Raw genomic sequence first — 16,296 nt, 5'->3', positions numbered from 1 at the left:
TTTTTTGAGGCCGTAGCATCACCGGTACTAAGGCCACGTTTAATTTCGATTTGTCATCTTGGAGTTGGGTGGATGGTGATGTGGAGGTCCTCTGGTTCTAATCCAGAAGCACCCCCAGACACACACAACTGGTTAGATGAGTTGCTTCCAGGTACCCTTGGCAGTTGGCTGTCCGGCCTCTTTTTTAAACCCTTTCCAGTGTTCCAGCTGCCTTTTGAAGACAACCCCTTCCAGTGATTGGCCGTGCTCCTTGTTAGAAAGTTCTCTTTCACAGTAAACATTGGGCTTATAATTTGCGCTTATATCTCCTGGTTCTGCCCCAAGACTTTTTTCTAGTTTTCTCGATATTTTTCATAGCTCATTTTGGATAGGCAAAAATTCTAGACTAGAGATTTCAGCTTTCTAATTAAAAAACAAGTTGAGCATCCTTCACAAATACAGTAGTTTTCCCAGGGTGAATAGGTGTTTTCCTCCCCCGCACACACACCCCAAATAGGATCATGAAGTGATTCTGCCTTACTTCACTTTATATTGATAGGTAGGAAAACACACTGGACTAGGAATGGAGGTACCTGGTTCCCAGCCCCTGCTCTGCCTCTTGCTATTTGGGTACTTTGGGCAAGTGAACCTCCCTGAACCTCAGTTTCCTTTTCTATAAAGTGAAGATGATAATGCCTGCTCCAGGTACCAGGCCCTTTTGGGAATCAGTTGTTTTTGTAGTCTGTCCATTTCCCTACAGATACAGGAGGTTAACTCCCTTGTTTTAGAACAGAACATTTTGAATTATAAATTTGATTTATCAGGGGCTTAGATAACAAGTTATGATGATTAAAAAAGGATAGATGATGCTTTCTCAGGAGTCTAAACCCCATGAATGTGGTGGGTTGACAATTCAGTTTATGCTTTTCTGTTTTTATTTTAGAGACTGGGAAGAGATTTTAAGAAATTCAAGAAGAAATAAAATGTATGAGTTATATTGTGGAAGCTAACGTATTTGTTGGCTTAAATTAACACTGCATACCTCTAGTGCGGTCCGTGTGAAGATCCTGGTTTTAGCTGGGCTCCCTGCTACCTCCACATTAGAAGCAGATCTAAATCCAAGGGGGAAAAGTATCATTTGCTAATGGACAATAATGACTTTAGGAAATTAGCGACCTTTGCTGATTAATGCTTTTTATTCAGAATACGTTAATTTCTCATTTGTGCCCGCCTGACTGCCCTCTTCTGGTACTTCAGGCGGATCTGCTTCATTTACAGCTGCTGGCACCCGAGCCCTCTGTGCGCTTCCAGCCAGGCTCACCGGGCTGGAAGGCTGAACAACACAAAGATGTGCTCTTCCCACTGTGAAAACAGTGGGCGTGCGGCCTCTTTCTTTCCTTTCCTTTCCCTTTCCTTTTTAAAATCAAGCACTGAGTCCATTTTTTGACACACTCTTCTTCTCTCTTGCCAACCAGAAACATATTACTTATCGAGAAATGAATTCTAAAGTATGGGAATTAATACCCATACAGTGGGGTTGTTTCACAGTCACGGTTTTGGGGGGAAGAAATAAAAATGTGTAAAAGGAAACAGTAATACAGTGTTTCAATCGAATTTGGTGCATGTGACACCGGTTTTGAGCTTTGTGTGTATGTGTGTGAATCATGTTTTACAAGAAATGTTTAGTTCTGTATGATAGCCAGTGATAAAATCTTACATCCTCCTTTAATGTTGTTTGAAATTTCAAAAAAATCAATTAAAGCATGTGTAGTATACTTTAATAACAAGTTTTTAAAAAGTAAATCAAAGCAATTATACTTAGTATGCTTTAATGATGCTTAATACGCTTTTTTCAGATTCCACGTATTCCAGCCCCACAAACCATGCCCCCAAATCTGATATGTTTTTAGGTCCTTCTTTGAGATACACTGCCTGGCACATTATCTTATGATTTAACGGATTCTAACTAAAATGTAACTTGAAGCTTGAAAAAGAATGCTCTCAGTACTCTGTGCATAATGGGTATCACAATGATCTGATATCTGTGTAAAGTATACCTATGTTAAAAAGAACAACAGCCTTCATTACCAACAGGATAAAAGCCCAAGTCCCTTTAGCCTTTCTGTTGAAAGACACTGTTGGACCTGACTTAATACTTATGAAATTTACAGCAGGGGGAACAGGTAATATATTTCCTTTGTTTCTTTCAGAGGAGTACAAGGATCAGTTAAAAAAAGCTGAGACTTGAACACAAGTGCTAATAAGTATCCTCAGAAGTTAATTTGAGTCATTCTAATGACTCAACAGTAGGGTTGTCTCACTGTGCTTCTAGTTAGCATTTATTAATAACAAATGATGTTGAGCATCTTTTCATGTGCTTATTTGTCATCTATGTAACTTCTTTGGTGAAAGGTCTATGAAATCTTTTACCTTTTAGAAAAAATTGAGGTTTTTTTTGAGTTCTGAGAGTCAGATCCAAACAAGGTCCGTTACATGAATCGCATTAGGTTGCTATGCCCTTTAAATCTTTTAATCTATAGGTTCCTCATCTCTTTATTGTTTTCCTTGCTTTAGGAAAACCCAGAACATGAGAAATTCTGTAGGAAAAGTGGATTTTCCTAATTACATCCCCAGGATGTTCTTTAGTCTGTTTTTCTGTCTTCTGTATTTCTTGTAAACTAGTTGTTAAGGTCTAGAGACTTAAAGTTTGATTTTTGGGGGGGCGGGGTGGGTGGGTAGTTTTGGAATTGCTTCATGGATGGCGTCATGCACTTCCATCAGGAGGCATGTAATACATGATTGTCTGCCTTTTTGTGATGTTTACATTGGTGAGTTAGCGATTGTCAGTTTGATCCATTCATACTGCAGTCCCATCAACCTTTCACCTATAGCCATGGTTCCATTAGTAGTTGCAAAATGATATCCTAATTTTGTCGTTCCTTCTTTATGTATTAACTGGAATACTTACATCAAGAAAAACTTTGCCTCATCAACTGTTTGTTTGTTATGGGGTAGTGTTTGTAAATAATGGCAGGATAAATGTGGGTTTTGGTTTTTTCCCCCTTTTTGTGCCTGTTTTCAGGGCAGAAAGTTCTATACCATTATCTAAAAGTTAACAGTGAGGATTTTATTTTTTAGGATTGTTGTGAACTCATGGATTTTAGCATACATGAATTTTAAGGTACTTGTTTCAGCGCCTTGCACTTTTTGTTGCTCAAATTGTTCCGTCCTTAGTTACTGGGAGCCCTTTCCAGTTGGGTCTAGAGGTCTTTTGGTATCTGTTTTGCCTTGTGGGATACTAAGATGTCCCAGGCTCATCTTGTAATTTGTTGATTTTTTTAATGTCAAAAGCCGTTTACCTACCCAAGTAGCAATGAGCATACCTAGATCTTGGTTTCTTGGATCTAGATGCAGACCTTAGTTTCTAGTACCATCTTCCAATAAAAGGAACCAGGGTTCCATGGAGAAATGTCTTGTTCAAGGACTGGAGCAGGAAATACACATGAGTCTGGAGCATCTCGTGGTGTCAGAAAAAGATGGCACTCAGAAAACAAAATGAAACACATACAGTGTCGGGGGTGTGTCAAAGGGATGGAGGAACCAACTGAAACTGCTCCCAGTGGCCAAAGCAGGAACAGTCTGAGCAGCAAAATACATGGAGTGGTGTTGGATTATAACCCAGAATGTAGAGCAGACATCCGTTAATTCTATTAGTGTCCATACTGGTAAAATTAGTGGAGAAAAGGCAAATCTCCTGAGCAGAAGGGTTGTAAGTAATTTATGTAGACACTCCTCCCTCAAGGAGGTGGAGCATAACGCCAGTCCTGAAGTGTGGGCTGCCCGTGGTCACTTCCTTCCGAAGAGTACAGGTGAGGAAAGGGGGAAAGGCAGAGTCAGTTCACAGTGGAGAAACTGAACGGAGACTACTTAACCAGGTGATCCGAGTTAAACTTCAACAGCGACAGGTCATGTTGAGAGAGTGTACCACTGATGGCATTTCACCTCTGTGGTCGTCCCCCCAAACTCCTAACTCCAGCCTATCACGAGGAAAACATCACACATACCCTCATTGGAGGACACCTGTGAGTTCTCCTCAGAGCTGTCCAAGTCAGCGAAAAGAAGGGACGTTTGAGAGACTTTCTTGTTGTAGTCAAGAGGAGCCTGAGGAAACGTGATGACTAAATGTGGTACTCGAAGTGGGGTCCTGGAACAGATAAAAGACACTACATTAAAATTAAGGAAATTTGAATAAAGCGTGGGCTTTGGTCAATAATAATATATCCATATTGATTTATTAATTGTGGCAATATACCATGCAAATGTAAGATCTTAATAATAGGGGAAACTAGGTATGGGACATGTATGGGACCTCTGTACTATCTGTGCAGTTTTTCTGTAAATCTAAGACTATTCTAAAATATAAAGTCTTAGGAATTTAAAGAGTTGTTTACTCTTTGGCAGTAACCCCAGGAGCTGATATTTGTATAGTGCACCATTGTCTTCAAACACGTTCTCAGTTCCTTTCTTTGAGTTTCTCCTCTAGTTTCCAGTTAGGCAGGGGATTGTTTTTCATGAGCATTAAGGCCATATCTAAAGAAACACGTTGGAGCTAGCGCCACAGTTAAGACATAGAACTGGGTGGTGAAGATCAAGCAGAGAGTAATCTTTTCTGCACTGGCCGAGGTTTTCATCCTTCGTTACTTAACAGCCACAGAGGGGACACCACCCACACTGCAGGAAGCCTTGCCCTTGCCAGGGGGGCAGCACCGTGTCTCTGCCCAGACGGGCCCCCCACCCAGCTGATGGGCCTGAGAGGCAGGGAGGGAAGTCTGCTTTGCTGTCCGTGTTCCTGCTGTTGACAGATGGTGTCATTCACGTGGGTGAAGAGCACCGGGGGCAGGGGGGGGGGAAAGAGACCTGTTAGGGATGTGCCGAGTTTGCCAGGCCTGTCTGGCCTCCAAGTAGAGATGTTGGGCAGGATCTAGAGTAAGGGATTGAAGACAAGAACTTGGAAGTCATCGTGCTTAGATGGTTAGATCATGGATTTAAAGCTGAGACTAGATCAGATGACTAGGCAGTCAGAGTAGACTGAAGAGGGCAGGGTCAGGACTGACCCTGGAGCTCTGCGCCCCTCGGAGGACGGAAGAGGAAGAGCTGGCAAAGGGGAGACTGAGGGGCACTGGAGGCCGCTGTGTGCACCGTCCCCCAGCCGCGGTGCGCGTTGGCCACTGAGGCGTCCAGCTGCCAGCTGGTCCCCTGCTCCACTCCCCCGTCCCCGTTCCCGCCAAGCGGCCAGCAGCCCATGACCAACGCCCGGGGTGGCACTGGAGGCCACCCCTGCCTCAGAGCGGGTGTGCCGGAGCCACACCCCAGGGCTCCCTGTGGGTCAGGCTGAGGAAGCCGGTCTCCAGCGACACATGTCCTTCCCTCACGCCCCAGACCTGTCCTGCCTCGCTCACTGCCTTTGTCCTGGGAGGACCCACAGGGAAAGGTTTCAGTGCGCGGGTCCCCGTCCCAGGCTCTGCTTTCAGGGACCATCACCGAGACGCCGGTAGAGAAGACTTACCGAGGGGTGAGACCAGTGCCTTAGTGAATGTCAGCTACCATTCTTCCTCTTCCGGGCACAGACCTCCCTCCTGGAGCCTGGAGCCTGTCCACCGCGGGACGGGGCGGTCGCGGGCAGAGCTGGACGCAGGCCGGGCCGGGGGCTGGGGACACAGAGGACACAGTTCTGCCCACGAGAGGTGGCGACATTGCCACAGAGGAAGTGACGTTTGAACTGCGCGTTGAGGGAAATCCTGCACCAGCTTCAAGGCTTAACTCAGGGTACACGCTGGAGTGGCCCTGGGCCCCCTTTGCGGCTCTGTCGGCTTCAGCCTCCCATTTGGGAGCTCTCCAGGCTCGCCGGCCCTGCGGGATATTCACTTTCGAGCCACAGCACGTCAGCCCAGAGGAATGGAGAGGAGGGCCTCAAGAATGATGTGACGTGTGCTGAGCTGGTCGGGTCTTTGGGCCGCCAGAGCCGACCACCTGCCCAGTCTGCCCCCTCCCTCTGCCCGCAGCCCGGCTCCTCCAGGGCACGGCTGTACCTCCTGTGCTGCTCGCCCTTGGTGGGCCCGGCGGTGGCTGTGTGGCAGGTGCCTAGAGATGCCTGTCGGGTTCATAAGACGACTCTGATTTCTTCTTGGAGGAGGCCATGAAGGGAGGCCTCGGTGGTGGGTGCACAGCCGGGAGCTGAGAAACAGTTGTCCGGAAGCACAGTGGAGGGGCGGCGAGGGGCAGAGAGAAGGAAGAGCCTCGGTCTGTCTCCTCAGAGCATGGCACTGAGACGTGTCAAGTAGAATAGAATGTGAAAGTCTGTGGAGATACGGAGAAACTCAGAAGCAGAATCTGAAATAATTTTACACGTGTCTGATTGGAAAACATTTTGAAGTCTGGCAGGGTCGAGTACATCAGGATCTAAGGCACAGCCGGACTGCTGCTGGGATGTGCACTGTCGGCTCGCTCTGGAAAGTGACCTGGCACCGTCTGGCGAAGGCAGAGCTGCGCCTGCCTCTGCTCCAGCTGTTCCCCAGTGCAGACTCAGGGGAGCCCGGCTCTGGTTCACAGGGGGCTGGTGGCAGCATGGTTATAAGCAGCAGTGCTAGGGTAATAAAAGCGGGAAAGAAAGGGAAGGCAGCCTAAATGTTTGTCAGCAAGGGGAAGAGGTAACAAACCGTGGTGTCGTCACAGTGACTGCGATGAAGCAGTGGGAACGGGCGAGTTGGAGCCACGCTTGTCAACAAGGGTGAATTTCACAGCCTAATGCTGAGCTAAAGAATGCATAGAGGTTTTAAAGCTTGAGAACAGGCAGAAAGGCTGGTCATGCGTAAGCTGGACGGCAGGTACGTGGAAGCTTATGATCCTGGTTGCTCTTCTTGGGTGTATGTTTAGTGTTTTCTGTAATATTTAAAATTTTTAAAGAAACACGAAATACTGAAGTGAGGATGTGTACGTGGGTATAAAAATGCATGTGAATTAAAAACATGAAATGCCCAGGAAGTGTTTTTTTCCTCAGAGGAGGGAGGGCTGAGGTGTGGGAGGAGCACACGGGGGCTTCCGATGGTCCTGGTGATATTTTCCTAAGCTGAATGAGGACAATACTTCAGGTGAATTTTTCTTTAAACTGTTATGTCTGCCATAAATATTGTGAAAACTTTTTTAAGTTTTTTAAAAAAGGCTATGGAAATATTTGTACCTTTTCTCAGCTCCACTTTTTAAATCTGTGAAATGGGAGGTTAGAATAACGGTAATACCTCCTCCTAAGATATCTGTGAAGATAAAATAAGCTAATGTATGTGAAAATGACTTTCAGACTCTTGATTATTATTATTATTACGAAAAGAAAGTGTTCAACTTCCTTGCTACAGAAATAGGTGAAGCTGGAAATACGTTCATTGTGGGAAGATCAGAAAACGTAGAAAAATTCTGATGAAAATCCCTTTACTTCACCACCACTAATGTTATAGTTTATTTCTCTTTAGTATATGATTTTTGTTTTCTTCTGTCAGAATTAGAGTTTGTTGGTACAGCTGTTTTTGAGAATATTTCTGCATCGCAGAAGTCTGACAGCAGGAGTAAGAAAGAAGACGTGAGGCGGCTTCTCCAAGCTCCCCCAGGCGCTCCTTGAGGGCAGGGCGTCTGCTCCATCTGTGTGTGTCCCGTGAGCAGCGCCTTGGTGGGGCTGAGGGATGGATGGCCCCGGGCCAGTTTGGTTGCGGAGACCAAGTGCCCTGGACCGGAGCGAGGAGACTGAGGCTCTGGCCTGGAGCCTGACCTACCTCGAGCGTTCTGCGTGACCTCATGCTGGCTGCCCCCATCCTCATCTGTGAGACTGCGTGGTCGTGTCAGCTCTCAGTTGGCTAAAGCCAGTAACCGTTTTCTATACCAAGAGTATTTGTGCGAGAATAAGTGGGAGGTGATGATGGAGAACACATGCTTAGCCCTGGTAAGGTGCTCTGTAACCTCGGGGAACAGTGTTTGTGACTGAACATACTTTCCAGTAAAATTCTGCTTGGGAGATGGCAACTGAGATGGGACAGAGAAGGATGGAAGTGGGAGTCACAGGGAGTATTCACTGCACTGGTTTGAGATATGCACAAATCAGAAAATGGCCAGGAGATGAAGGTACTGACTGTTGGGTTTCCTACAGACTGTACTTCTGGATGAAGCCATTCAAAGCATTTTATATATTGCTTTAGTGGAAGACTCTCACTGCCACCTAGTAGATGAGAAGGCTAGGGACGGTAATTTTGCATTCGTGTCAGGAGACTTGATAGAGTTCTTTTTTTCCTAACTCAGTCCTGCCTGATAATATAAATTCTCCCCAAAAAGAAGATGTATTATTTTCCAACAAGAAGGTTTGGAAAACATCAGGAAGGAGTGTGTAGCTGTGAGTTTCCTGAGAAGCGTCTTGGGGAGCCAGGACTGCGGAAGTCACCTCCAGACAAATTCAGATTCAGGTTTAGAACCACGGAGCAGCACCCTGGTCCCTGGCCTAGGGCTTAGAAAACCATAGATCCGTGTTTTCTGAATTCCTTTATTGTCCCTGAACCATTTCCTTCATGGAGTTCTTATCAGCATATTGAATTGAATGAAGACTGGATCTGTGAACATGTAAATGAGAGAAATAGATTATGTGGAAATAAAAGCAAAAGTTTCCCTCAAACAGAGTGTTTCAAAAGGCTTAGGAAGAGAAACTCTTGCAACTCACTAATAAAAAAGACAACCCAATTAAAAAGGGGCACAGGATCTGAATAGACATTTCTTCAAAAAAGGTAAACGGATGCCCAGTAAGCACTTGCAAAGATGCTCAAAACCATGAGCCATCAGGGAAATGCAAATCAAAACCACTTCACACCCACTAGGATGGCTATAATCAAAAAGACATAGTAGCAAGTGTTGGAGAGAATGTGAAGAAACTGGAACCTCATACATCGTTGCTGGGAATGTAAATTGGAGCAGCCACTTTGGAAGACAGTCTGGCAGTTCCTCAAAAAGTTAAACGTAGAATTATCGTTTGACTCAGCAACTCCACTCCTAGGCATATACCCAAGAAAATAAAAACTGATACACAAATGTTCATAGCAGTATTATTCATAATAGCCAAAAGGTGGAAACGACCCAGATATTTATCAACTGAATGGATAAACAAAATGGTATATCCATACAGTGGAATATTATTTGACCATGTAAAGGAAGTAAATACTTCCTTTATATCAAATAATATTTGATATAAATAAATAAATATTATAAAATATATTATAAATATATAAATTATATAAATATATATATTTATATATATATAAATTGTAAATAAATAAAAAGAATATTATTTGATCATATAAAGGAAGTAAATACTTCCTTTATATGATCAAATAATATTTGGGCACATGCTCCAACATGGATAAACCTTGAAAACATTATGCTGAGTGAAAGAAGCCAGGCACCAAAGGCCACACATGGTATGATTGCATTTCTGTGCAGTGTCCAAAGTAGGCAAATATGAACAGACGAAAGATCAGTGATTGTCTCGGGCTGAAGGGAGTACTGGAGGCTGATGAAGATGTTCTAGAATTTACTGTGATGATTGCACAGCTCTATAAATGATACAAAAACCATTGAGTTTTACTTTTTAAATGGGTTGTGTGGTATGTCAGTTTTGTCTCAGTACAACTGTTGACGCCCCCCCCCGCCCCGCCCCAAATCTCACTTGGACTAGTTTTAACATCTTAGTGTTGAAAGAGAACAGTATAAAATTCTAAAGAAGTACGGTTAATCGTCCTTCAGGAATATTTTAATTTAGAAAGATGTGTGGAGTGCTGCTGCGTGCCTGGCGTCGTGCTGGGCTTCAGGAGTGCAGATGCCAAAAAAACCGTCAGGCTGGCGAGAACCAGAGACGGTGTGCGGGGCGTGAACGCGTGCACCAGAACTGGGTAGGGGCACGTTGCTGTGTGCCTGCTGCTGTCCTAAGGCCCTTTCTCATCGCAGTTTTCACAATAGCTCTAGAAGGATTGCTGCTGTTACCCCCGTTGCAGATGAGGAAGAGGGACCCAAGCGGGTCAACAGGGTGCCCGAGGCCATGCAGCTGGTGAGCAGTGTGGCCGGGGCTGAGCTCTGGACCTCACGGGACCGTCATGCTGGTGGGCATGAAGCCGTTGTCCACGTTGAATTTCTTCCAGCCTCTGTTTCAGGGTGCTTTTGGTTCTTTGTTAAAAAACAGCTAAATGTATCTAAAATTCAGTTGGCACTCATTTTGTCTTTCTTGTACAAGTGAAGTTAGTGCTGTTTCGCTTAATGAATTACAGAATAAGAACTGAGTGGTAATAATCACTTACAGGGATTTATAACTTGAGCTATTTGTATTTAACGTATGTCCAAATTACATTCTTTTAGGGTTAAGGGAAATATTTCTGAACATTGGTGATACTGGTTGTTCACTGCGGTGGTTTCCTGTATATATCTGTAAAGTAGAAATTATATCTACCAACACCATTTGAAGGGTTCCTGCCTCAAACGATGAACATTCTTGGATGAACTGGTGCCTTGGATTAACTGACACTAGAGTTTTGTTCTGCCTAAAAATAGTTCTAGAAGTAGGAGGTGAAGTGACTTATTGAGGGCATTAGAGTACAGCCCAAATAGGCCTTCAGCAGACCTGCACTGTATTTTTAGTATAGATTTCTCTGCCGTTAATTGTACTCAATAAGTATTTATTGATAAGAATAGCTGTAAAATGATAGAAACCTTACATTGGAGAGGGCGACAGGCTAACATTTTGGGGAATAATCAAAGACCTGGGTCAGAACTTGGCTTAGCCTCTGTCTGTAGAGGAACACATACTTCAGCTAACATGTTAAATGCTGAAGTTCTTTTGTGCCCAAAGCAAACAGGAGCCCCGTTTTCCTTTAAAAGGGAAGGAAGCTCTGCCTTAGAATGCCTGGGGAGCTGCCTAGCACCCTGCCACGTCATCTGGGCAACTGAGAACCCAGCTGGCCCCTGCTTGGTAATTCCTCAACACTCTGGTATGTCCTGACATTGCCAAGCAGACTGGAGGGATTCGCAGAACAGGAAATAAGCGGCCGGGAGATAAGACGGGCAGCTCCGAATCGCAGACGAGAGCGGAAATGAGAAAACGAATCCAGGGAAACAACATCGCAGTTTAACTTTATTTTTAAACCAAGGATCACTGGAAAGATTTCTCCCTCTAATTTAGGGGAGCAACCCACCTATATTCAGTTATACCGGTTATACTCACAGCAAAGAAGTGTGTGTATGGGGACTGCACTTCTGTTTACTGCTGCATCTCAACTGATCAGGAATTACGAAAAGATGACATTGAGTCTGTGAACTCTTTGTTTCTCCAACAACTACTACTGTGTTGTCATAAGACCAAGACATTTTTAACATTAGAAATAACTTTAAAACATTTTTTTGCCTCTGCTCTTTTGTGTTTGTGTCATGCTGCGACTTGCAGGCTGTCTTCATGAAGAAGAGAGGTTTTGTTACTGATAATAACTAAATATGCAATCATGTGTGGCGATGGTTGTTAAAGGAAAAAGGCAAAAGTATAGAAAATGTGACTAACCTCTGTTCTCTGAAATGTGATGCCTTGTCATCAAATATTATAAGGAAGGTCATAGTAGATGAATGTTCACTGTATTTAACTTAGGAAATAAGTGTTCTTATTTGTCATATTCCGCCCTCTTGTAGCCATCCTGAAGTGCATTAGTGATTGTGGGCTTAGGTGATGCAGGTGTCTTGAGGGACCATATTGCAGCACATTGTGGGCGGCACTGCTCAGGCCGATTGTTGTTGGGTCTGAAAGTTTATGAAGTTGGTTTTTATTGGCTACTTGGAAATTCTAAATTTTATGATACATTCAGTGCGGTGCGTTTAAAGACTTTAATTGTGTTGGTTTTACTATTTTTAAAAATTAGATCAGTAATTTAAATACAGAATTTTTAAAGCTAGACTTTAAAAACATGAATCTGGTTTTGTTGCCCTCCCGTCCGCCTGTTTTGAGGCCCCTCCTGTGTATGTTCACAGCTCTGTACTTGCATACAGAGCAGGGTATTATGTCTGTTTAGTGAACTGAACTCCGCAGGGACAAAGATTCCTAACTTTCTATCCTCACAGCCTAATGGTTTGTAATAGGCAGTCTGTCAGTATTGGCTCTTGTTAAAATGCCTTTGGGAGTCGAAAGTAACCTACTTGAAGTAGTTTCCAAAGCGTAACTGAATGAGAATCGTAACCTACGTGTGGCTGTTTGGCATGATATGCTCAGCACTCCTGTGTGTCAGTGTTCAGAGGTGAGCATGCCTCTGCCCTTTTCCTCCGGTGGCCCAGCTCAGGGGGAGGAGGGTGCACGTAAACCTGTGGTTATAGCAGGTGGTGTGAGCGCGGCACCTGCAGAGCAGTGACCAGAGAGGGACAGGCAGTCGCAGTGGAGGGACAAAAGCTAGATGGGGCTGCCGGCAGCTGGCAGTGTCCGCATCCACGGAACTTGCATCCGTTTTGCAGGCGGGCCATTGACTAGCTTAGATTTGGCCGACAAGTGCCAGGTCTCAAAAGATTGCAGCCTTTCAGCTCTTGATGCACAGTTTTAAAAAAGAGCTACAGTATCCTTACATTTTAAGTGGGTAGTAATTTCCTCTTGGACAATTTGAGTTTAGTATGCATCTTGCAACAAATGCTGATACCACCAAGTGTGGTGGATCAAGGCTGGGGGCCCTCTCCTGGCTCCCTGGTGCCCATGGTACAACTTTGAGAAGGGGCAGGGCTTCTGTGTCGGTCTGTGGTTTGGACGCAGATGGACATGAGGAGGGAACTGTGCTTTTGGAGGCCTGTGATGGTCAGTCCTTGGCCTCAGCCACTCGCAGTCAGTGGTTCAGAACATAAGTGGAACTTGGGGACCATATGCACCGGTGCCACGTATTCACGAGGGTTGTTAGCTTATGAGGCACAAAGTCCTGGGAGGAGACGGGATTCGCATCTTGTGAGCAGCAGGGGTGCTCTTGCTGGTTAGTAACAGTCCTCATTCGACTGACATACATCCGTATGTGTCCACGTATCCATGGCTGTTCTGGCTCCCAGCTGGACTTTGCGCTTGCCGAGGGCAGGCCCTGTCTTCTCCACCTCCGTGTTGGTCACGCGGCAGCGCGCAGCATGGATCTGATGAGTACGAGCTGAACGAAGGAAACGATCACGGTCACCAGCGTGGGCGGGCCAGGTGACCTCCGGAAGCATTCCCCGTGGGGAGCCCGGCGCTGGTCTTGTGCCTCCTGGGACCACTTCATAGCCCTGTGCCCTTACGGGTTTTACTGGGCTCTGTGAGGGCTGATCCCACAGACCACCTACCTGCGGCCACCTTTTACATGAACGAGTGATAGTTGAGAAAGATGAAAATGATTGTCCACGTTCAGGATTTTTCAAATTTAAAAATTAAGTTCTCATACTCATCCGTTTTGAAGCTTATAGTTTCTTCATATTTCCTCTGTGATAAATCCTGAACAGCTTAGATATTTCAACTGTGTACTTTTTCCAAATTGGCATGCTTAGATGCTGAACTACTTGGAAATAATGTAGCCTGGCAAAGGTACAGAAAATTTCACTTTGGGAGAAAATGAGATTACATAGGCCGCACCCTTTCTTCCATCTGTACCAAGCAAGTAGTGCCCTGACTCAGGTGCACGCAGTAGGTTTCGAGGAAATCGTTTCCCCACCGCCCAGGGCCCTCAGGCGAGCGAGCCTGGCACTGTGGAGGCAGGGCCGGGTACGGGTGGGCTCTGGGCCGGCTCTGCGGTCACGGCGACGGGCGCTGCGGCGCTGTGGTTCATGGTTTGCTCAGGTGCCTGCTGTTTGTCAGGAGGCCACGTCACGTGGGCCTGGCCCCCTGAGGCGCTGCCGTGTGTCCTCTCTGCTGGACTCCCCACCCCCCATCCTCCCCGAGTCCTTGCCTTTGTCCGTGCGTTTTAGTTAGTTCTGGGTCTGATAACGTCGTAGACGTGATTGCGGCCCACGGGCTCCTTCCCTGCAGTAAGTGTCTTTTTGGTCGTTTCCTAGGTCGTGTTGGTGAGGTGGAATGAGCCGTACCAGAAGCTGGCCACGTGCGACGCAGACGGCGGGATATTCGTGTGGATCCAGTACGAAGGGCGGTGGTCTGTGGAGCTGGTCAACGACCGAGGGGCCCAGGTGAGCAGGCAGGACGCTCCTCCAGGGAAGGGCGGAGGGCAGATGAATGAAACCAGCATCCTGCTTCTCGTGCTGCCCGTTGAGTACATCACTAGAGCGAGAGAAGGATTGTCCTTCCTTCTCTTCCACTCTGCGGCTGTTGTGAGAACGCTCCAGGCCTTAAGCTTTAATTAAACCTGTGAAGTCGTTTTTCACCACTCAGTGTTGTGATTACCTGTTAAATTCCGATTTAACGAAGCGCTCCTGGCGTAGCGCTTCTTTGCTGCCCCGTGGAAGGTATTTTCCCGTGTTGTCATCTTCCTAGTTCTCTCACGGGGAGCTCCACATGACCGTTCTCACAGCCAATCCCCAAGCCGAGTTTTTCACAGTCCCTTCGGTCAGGTTTCAATTAGCGGGGCCACCTGTTGTCATCACTCAGCTCTCCCTTTCTGGCACCAATTTGTCGCTGCTCTGAGGAAAACAGTTGCTCCAGGGACGCCCTGCCGAGCTGTGCTATTTTAAAAACCACTTTGTGGGTTCTCGTGGCTGATGGTATGGCCCTGGCTCTCCCTCCCCGCGAGGACGGCTGCGTGGAGCTCCTGTCTCGTGTGTTTAAGGACACGGGTCCCGTGCCAAGGATTTGACAGGCCCGAGTGCTGGGGGAACCTTCATTGACAAGGGGTTTCTTAGTCTGTTTGGCTCCGGGGTGGTTCCCCTGTGACTGCCTTTCTATACATTCCTAAGGAAATGAATTCTCACCCTCTCTCTTCCCATCTGTTGCTTAAATAAGCTACGAGCTCTCCAACTTCGAAAGATGCAGATGGGTGAGGTGACATAAAATTGCAGGGAATGAAGCTCTTACTGGCAGTTACTGCTAGGCTGAGGAACTTTGTAAGATGTCATCACAGGAGGCAGAGCTACCTCTGGGTGCAAACAGAACATACTTCTTTGTGTGAGTTTATTTATTTGGTAGGGTCGGTGTCATAATTTTTACTGACTCTGGTAAGGCCTTACCGGTTTCCTGTATTCCGCCATGAGTGGAAAAAGGAAGAGGTGGCGCCTACGCTGTGACTACTAACTAACCTTGAAATTGAGCCACAGATGTGGAAACCTCCATGCCCATGAGAAGTTCATGTCACCTAGAAGGTGGACACTGTGGTCCAGAGCATGAGCTCTGGAGTCAGCGTCTCGGTCCGTCATGCTTCAGTAGGAGATACTTTACTTCTGTGCTCAGTTTCCTCGTCTGTACACAGGGAGTTTAATGGTGCCTGCCTCCATGGATCACTTGGGAGGATTACAGAAGATTCCATATGGAAGGGAGTTCCCTGGGAGCCCGGTGGTTAGGATTCCAGGCTTTTGCTACCGTGGCTCGGGTTCAGCCCCTGGTCAGGGAGCTGAGATCCTGCAAGTTGCGTGGCACAGCCCCCCCCAAAAGGCAGGTTGAATGTGGAGAACGCTGTGCCACTGTCTGCACATGATGGTCGTCCCCACAAGCTGCGACGGTGCCTGAAGCACTCATGAGGTGCCAGCACCCATAGCCGCCGACCACGGGGCGCACCTGCCCTTAGGTCGTCGCCATAGCGTCATCACCAAAGACCAGCTTCAGGCCTTGAGGCAGCAACTCTTCTGCACTTGCCCATGAGGGTCTTTGAAGTGCCGCTGTTCTCCCATCCACCAGAGTGAAGCCTTTCCCTAGAAAGGCCCAGTGGTCACGTGAGACATGTCTTCAGACCTTGGCCGGCAAGAGGTCTTAGAGAGTGTTACTCTTACAGAACGGCACTCAGTGCTGGCCTTTTCCAGGTGTCATCCCTCACCTCCACAGGAACCCTGTTGGGAAGATGTTGTTACTCTCAGTTAATGGAAGAAAAAACCCAGCTCAGGGAGGTTGAGTAACTCACCCAGGGAAGTTAGTTCATGGTTTGTAAAGCCAGAATTTGAACCCAGGTTTGAGTCCGAAACTCTGTCTTGTTCCCAGACAATAAACTGTTTTCTCTTTAGCAGAGGTGCATATACTCATAGTACATCCAGAGAGCTCAGGCTTCACTGCCATTGGTGAGTCCGGCCCCCCCCCCAGCCTGGTGGTGCTGCCACACTGTCTCCTGCTGA

At 46.5% G+C, this 16,296-nt stretch overlaps 1 protein-coding gene across 1 annotated transcript in view; it reads left to right on the top strand.

Moving 5' to 3' along the window:
- Window positions 1-16,296, top strand: part of TULP4 (TUB like protein 4) — a 222,115-nt gene that overhangs the window by 135,916 nt on the left and 69,903 nt on the right. The window contains exon 3 of the mRNA XM_060167747.1: window positions 14,083-14,211. Coding sequence (XP_060023730.1) covers window positions 14,083-14,211 — 129 coding nt within the window. The remainder of the gene's footprint in view (window positions 1-14,082; window positions 14,212-16,296) is intronic.

Source organism: Lagenorhynchus albirostris, chromosome 12, assembly GCF_949774975.1.
Source record: "Lagenorhynchus albirostris chromosome 12, mLagAlb1.1, whole genome shotgun sequence".
NCBI classification, from domain to species: Eukaryota; Metazoa; Chordata; class Mammalia; order Artiodactyla; family Delphinidae; genus Lagenorhynchus; species Lagenorhynchus albirostris.
This window is presented reverse-complemented; position numbering and strand designations above follow the sequence as displayed.